Raw genomic sequence first — 6,555 nt, 5'->3', positions numbered from 1 at the left:
GTCGGGCCAGGCTTATTGTCTTTTCCCGAGTTACCATATCAATACTTTTCTACAGCTCGAACAACCGCAGTTGTTTTTCGTTTCCTCCAACAAGAACCGTGAAGGCTTCCTCCATTGACCAGTGACTGCAGCTTTGTAACTATGGTTAACCCCGCAGATTTAGTTGATCTGGACCCGGCATTTGAGGACATCCTGTCCATGTGGGGGAAAGACACAAACGCTCAGGCTGTGGAGCGTTACTTTGGGGCTTTCGACCTGTCGAGGTTGGGAGGCTTAAACCCGAATGATACCCCATTGTTTCCTTTAGTGGACAAGGTTGCGGTCAGTGCGGAACAACATTCAGGCTTAGCGGCCGTTACAAAGCAGGTTGGCATCGATTCTGTTTCTAGAGGAGCAGAAGAAGAAGGATTACCTCCGGACCCAAAGGGTAAAAAAGCTTTGTCGCGTTTACAGCCGTCTAAGGGCTTTGAAGTTCTTTCAAATTTAGGGCTCGCTGCAAGAGATAGCCCGCTTAGGACCTCTGAGGGGCTTCCACCGATTACTAGGGTTTCGTTGCCAAGGGAATCCCTCCCTCTAGAAGAGACGGGTGTTCAGGGCCCCGGAGTTTTTCCTGCCGGGGTGAGGGCAGTTTCTGATGGACCGGCAAAGGGTTTGCCATCCTCAGGGAACGTGGAAGCAGTTTTGGCGAGCCAAAATCCGTCTCAGCAGGAGCTAGCATCTAATGGGGGTATTCCGCAGGCAAACTCAGAAAGGAACATTGGCCGTAAGGGTTATGGTACTCAGGTTGAAGATTTAGGATTCAAAGGGGCGAAGAGGAAGTCGCAAAGACCCATTGGATATCAGGCGGTAGAAGGCAATTTGGTCCTTGGAATGGAGGTGTCTATTGAAGAATCCATAGCTGTAGCAGAATGCACATTGGTCGGCAGAGTACGAGGTAAGAAATACTCCTCTGAATTTCTGCAAGTGTGGGGAGAGTCCTGTTTTGTGACGGATAGACCGCTTCAGTTCGAAGCTCAAGTTCTAGGGAAGGGCTGGTTTAAGCTATGTTTTGTAGACAAAGCCTCGGCAGAATGGGTTTTTCAGCGCAATTGGCATATCGGGAACATCCCTATTCTATTAAAGAAATGGACACCCTTGTTCGATGCTTTCAAGGAGAGAACCGACGAGTTTCCTGTGTGGATTCGTGCCCCGGGTTTGCCTTCTTTCCTGTGGACAGAAGAAGTGTTTAAAACCATTGGTAATAGATTGGGGGTATATCTGGAGGCAGATATGTCCTTTGTGCATACAAAGGACCGTTCGATGGCGCGTATTCTGGCCACCCTTAATCTGAGCAGAGGCTTAGCAAAAACAATTAATCTCCAGTATAAGGATTACGTTTTTGAGCAGATATTAGATTATGAATATCTGCCGTTCCGATGCCATCTCTGTCATGAGTATGGGCATTTGGCTAATGATTGCCCACAGACGCGAAGAAGACGACACTTCCGGCGGGCCTCAGTGAACAGAGGAAATGTCCAAGATCCTGACCATCTTCCCATGGATAACGAAATTCCGGAGATGCATGGAGTTGCGGATATGGAGGCAGAGGAAACTGATAAAGCCCCAGTGGATGTAAATGTCCCGAACCAAGAGGGATCTCAGGAAATTGCAAACTGTTCGACAGTGCATATGGAGGAACCTGTCAAAGAATCGGAGATCGCGGAGGAGAATGTTAAGGCAGTCTCGGCAATACAAGATCAACGCGAAGACGAAGAAAAGGGTATGTCAAGGACCTTTCCTTCTTCTCATTTTTTGCCTGAGCATGTATCGTTTACTCCGCATGTTACATCTCAAACCTGTAATGTACATGAATATTATGTTGATGAAAATATGGAAAATACTTCTGTATCCCATTCCATAGACTTTATTGCTGATGCTTTACCAGCTCTGGATATTAACCGTGAAGACCTTTGGCCCCCCCTCACTCCTTCTGTTACCAGATCTCCTTGCCCTTATAACTTGAGATCTATGGGAGGGAAACCTAGTGACTCAGGGCCTATAGGCGGATTGGGACAGCCCTCTGAACAAAGTTGCACCAAAAATAAGAGAGGTAGGAAATCGGATATATCCAAAGCAAAGATAAAAGCAAAGCTTGATGTTGCAGATGGCAAACAATACTCTATCCCGGGGGTTCTTAGAGCAGGCCATCCCCCTGAGAGGGTTATAAAATGATCCTGACATCCTGGAATTGTAGAGGTTTGGCCAGCAAACCTAAAAAACTGGCCCTAAAAGAGTGGATAAACAATTCAAATCTGGATGTTATCTTTCTGCAAGAAACTTTGGGGAAGGCCGTTGAGATTGAAGCCATGCTAAAATCACTTCTGCCAGGGTGGTCATTTACTGCTATTGACTCTTCTGGTCACTCGGGGGGCATCACCATTGGAATTAAAGAAGGACGGGTTAAAATTTTAAACCAATGGGGTATGAAAAATGTCATGGGCTTGGAGGTTATTTTCCCAGATTTCTCTTTCCCTATTACTTTAGTAAATGTCTATGGGCCCTGTCAGGACAGGGAATCTTTTTGGGAAGATCTGATGTTAAAATCGATGATGAAGACCCCTTACTTGCTTCTGGGTGGTGATTTAAATTTCTCCATAGGCAGAGCTGAAGCTTGGGGGCCATCTGCTAGAGAAGACCCGCTCACAGATTTCTTCCTTAACCTCATATCGGATAATAACTTCTCTGACCCTTCTCCGATCAAATTAAAGCCTTCCTGGAGAAATCGAAGAGTAGGTGAAGATCGCATTGCTAAAAGACTTGACCGTTTCCTGATAGCTGAGCCCCTGTTAACAAAAATTCCCATGATCAAACAGTGGGTTGAGGAAAGAGGAAACTCGGACCATTTCCCTGTTTTTCTAGACCTTTTCCTCCCTCCTCCCAAGCCTCCCGCCCCTTTCAAGTTCAATCCTGCTTGGCTTCAAGACCCCACATTCTGCAATCTGTTTAATAATTCATGGAGACATCCTGCACCAAACTCAGATGAGGATAGGGGTTTTTTGTTCATGGAGAATCTGAAAAATCTGAAGAAGGCCACAATCACCTGGGCAAAGGAAAGAAAGCTGAAGCAAAATAAGGAGGAGGAATCAATTAGGGAGGAACTGAAGCAATTGGAAAGTATGGAGGTAGATGGTTATTCCTCTCAGTCATCCAAAGACAGAATCCTCCATTTGGAGAAACAACAAAATAAAATCCTACTGGATAAGGAAGAAGAATGGAGGATAAAAAGTAGGGCAGTCTGGATAAAATCGGGGGATGAGAATACTAAGTTTTTTCATAACTATGCTAAAGGTAGGAAAGCTGCAAATACTATCTGGCGCCTTAAAGACGAAGAAGGGAGGACTGTCAATTCCTTCTCAGAGCTCTCTGGGTTAGGGAAAAGACATTTTCAAAATATTTTCTCAGATTCTGGGGAGGCTACTTTTGCAGAAGTCATCCAAACGGCGCAAAGTTTTCCTAGGTTCATTGAGGAAGATGAATCAGAAGATCTGTCTTCCCCGGTCTCAAAGGAGGAGGTTGAAGCAGCTATGAAGCTCATGGGCAAGGATAAGAGTCCAGGGCCAGATGGCTGGACAATAGAACTGTTCCTCCACTTTTTTGATCAATTAGGAACTGAAATTACTGAAGTAGTTGAAGAGTCGAGACAGAAAGGAGCAGTCTATATACCTTTCAATTCAACTTTTATAGCTCTTATTCCGAAGAAGGATGATCCGAAAAGTTTCGAAGATTTTAGGCCTATTTCCTTGTGTAATTGCATCTATAAGATTATTGCAAAGGTTATTGCGCTCAGATTAGCTCCTCTTCTATCTCAAAACATATCGATGGAACAATTTGGCTTCCTGGATGGAAGACAAATTCATGAAGCCATTGGTGTAGCTCAGGAGGTTATTCATAGTATCAGAATGAAGAAAAAGAAGGGAGCTATGCTCAAAATTGACTTATCAAAAGCATATGACCGGATCAGTTGGCTCTATTTGCGGATGTTGCTGACTCACCTTGGCTTCAACTATTCCTTTGTTAGCTGGATCATGGGATGCATCACAAATGTCAGCGTTGCAGTTCTGGTTAACGGTGCAGCCTCCTCTTTTTTCAACAGTCAGAGGGGACTAAGGCAAGGCTGCCCATTATCTCCCCTCCTGTTTCTTCTTGTGGCAGAAGGGCTAAGCAGACTACTTCATAAAGCCAGAAGATCGGAGAAGGTAAAGGGTATCGAGGTAGCAATCAATCTCTTCATCACACACCTTCTTTTTGTTGATGATATTTTGATTTTCACTAATGGCTCCTCTGATGAACTAAAGGAGTTAAAATGCATTTTTGATCTTTTCCTTAAAGCCACTGGAATGCAGATAAACTCAAGAAAGTCCCAAGCTTGTGTGGCAGAATTTGAAAGAAGGGAAAGGAATAGTCTGGCTAATTTATTCCCTTTCCCCATACAGTCCCTGGATATTCCTTTCAAATACTTGGGATTCTGGTTAAAGCCTGTTGGTTACAAAAAAGAGGACTGGAACTGGCTCATAGCCAAGATTGAAGCTAGAATATCACACTGGAGCTTCAGATGGTTATCCAGAGCTGGGAGGCTGACTCTTATCAAATCAGTTCTTCTAGCTATACCGGTTTACTGGGCCGCCCTGACATGGATTCCCAAAGGAGTGATGGAGAAAATCAGGAAAATTTGCTGTAGATTTCTTTGGGCTGGCTCAAAGGAGTGCTCAGTGTTACCTTGGGTGGCTTGGGACAAAGTGGCCAGACCAAAAGAATGGGGAGGATGGGGCATTAAAAGACTTCCAGACTTCAGCCTCTCTCTAGCTGCTAAATCTGGATGGAGGCTATTAACTCTGGAAAACTTATGGACAAAAGTGGTAAAAAGGAAATACATTGACCCCATCCCTTTGGAAGACTGGATTCGGAGTCAAAATAAGAAAATAAAAAATGTTTCTGCCATATGGAAGGCCACGGTGGAAGCTTTCTCAGTGATTGAACAAGGCCTAGCCTGGAAAGTAGGCGATGGTAGACTTGTCAGGATTGGCAGGGATCCTTGGGTAGGATGCAATGAAGACTTTGCTTTATCACCTGGACTTCTCAGACATCTGGAAAGTAAAGGTATTACAGCACTAAATCAGGTGGAGAAGGTCGGACAGTCTACTATTTGGGGACAGGCTTGGAAGGATGATGTTGATTTGGGAATAAATGCCAGATGGAAGGCGGAATGGGAGGGTTTCACAAAAGAATTACAACGTTCAAATGTCAGGATAAAAGATGAACCTGATTGCTTGATGTGGGCCCAGAGTAAATCAGGGGAATACTCGCCTAAAGATGGATACCTCTTCTTGATGGGAAAGAAAGGCTGGGGTGGTCCGGATTGGTGGGCCAAAAGTTTGTGGAAAATCAAAAGCCCAGCAAAGGCCAGACTTTTTCTCTGGTGTATCTTAAAAAGGAAGGTTCCAACTTGGGATATTTTACAGGCAAGATTCTTAGTTGGGCCTGGTAGATGTCCCCTATGCAAGTCTGAAGATGAATCCATAAATCACCTTTTCATTTCTTGTGCCTTCACTAGACAGATTTGGGAGGAGGTCACTGCGCTGCTCAGGATAAATGCTCTGTGGGGTCAGGATTCTTTGGAGTCAGCTTGGAGAAAATGGTGGCAAGACTTTCCGGAAGGAAACTTGAGGAACTTGCCTCCCATTTTTTGCTGGGGAATATGGCTAGCCAGGAATAATAGCATCTTCCAAGACAAGGCCACTCCCTCCTCCGTCATCGCCATTAACATCGTGGCCATATACACTGCCTTACCTCCTCCTGAGCCTAAAGATCCTAATCCTAAGCGAAATCAAATCAACATACAGGAAGGCATCCCTTGTGGTTTCTTTGATGGGGCTTCGCAAAATAACAGGGCTGGAGCTGGCCTGTGCATTCATATCAATCTGGAACACACTTTAAAGGCTTCTGTTGGGTTGGGTTCTGGCACTAATAACTATACGTAATTATCAGCTCTTCGCTACCTATTATGCTGGCTTCTCCACAGAAACATAAACACGATTCAGATTTTTGGGGACTCTCTAAATGTCATAAATTGGGTCAATGGAAAAGCATCTTGTCATAATCAGATTCTGAGGACTCTTGTGGAAGAAATCTCTTTTTTAAAAGCATCTTTTAATATTTTTTCTATCTGCCACATCTACAGGGATAGAAATGAAGAAGCAGACCAGCTATCTAAAGCTGGTGTACAACAGGATATGGGCGAATGGACCATAGAAGAGAAAAAACAGGGGCATTCAGTTATATCAAATATGCCTCCTTATGCACAGGCTCATTGACATCTTGCCTTTCAGCAACTTTTTTGACAACAGTTTTTGTAGCGGCTTTATATAGCACCTGTATATTTATGTATTTTTCCAGCTATGTTTAATTAGTTTTTTTTTTATCGTCTTCAGCAGCAGTACTTTTAAGACACAGCAAACAGACTTTTTTCTTTCCGTTTGAAACTGTCACCGGGCTATAAAACATATCTATTTTTTTGAT

General features: G+C 44.1%; 1 protein-coding gene across 1 annotated transcript; it reads left to right on the top strand.

Annotated features, from left to right (window-relative positions):
* The first annotated feature begins 2,207 nt into the window (after window positions 1–2,207).
* LOC149208822 (uncharacterized) lies at window positions 2,208–6,017 on the top strand. The gene is made up of 4 exons (XM_089398433.1): window positions 2,208–3,153; window positions 3,328–4,235; window positions 4,383–4,895; window positions 4,986–6,017. Exons 1-4 carry the CDS (start codon window positions 2,208–2,210, stop codon window positions 6,015–6,017), a joined length of 3,399 nt encoding a protein of 1,132 aa, XP_089254559.1.
* The last annotated feature ends 538 nt before the right edge of the window (window positions 6,018–6,555 follow it).

The sequence above is a fragment of the Pinus tabuliformis genome, chromosome 1_2 (genome assembly GCF_031772625.1).
Source record: "Pinus tabuliformis cultivar Carrire ecotype Pingquan chromosome 1_2, CPIR1, whole genome shotgun sequence".
In the NCBI taxonomy this organism is placed as follows: domain Eukaryota; kingdom Viridiplantae; phylum Streptophyta; class Pinopsida; order Pinales; family Pinaceae; genus Pinus; species Pinus tabuliformis.
The sequence above is the reverse complement of the archived record's forward strand: the minus strand, read 5'-3'. Positions and strand labels throughout refer to the sequence as shown.

Coding starts and splice junctions, on each gene's coding strand:
- LOC149208822 (XM_089398433.1), top strand. CDS start 2,208: ATGATCCTGACATCCTGGAATTGTAGAGGTTTGGCCAGCAAACCTAAA. Junction 3,154..3,327: donor GGAACTGAAGCAATTGGAAA/GTATGGAGGTAG, acceptor ACTATGCTAAAG/GTAGGAAAGCTGCAAATACT. Junction 4,896..4,985: donor AAAACTTATGGACAAAAGTG/GTAAAAAGGAAA, acceptor GCCATATGGAAG/GCCACGGTGGAAGCTTTCTC.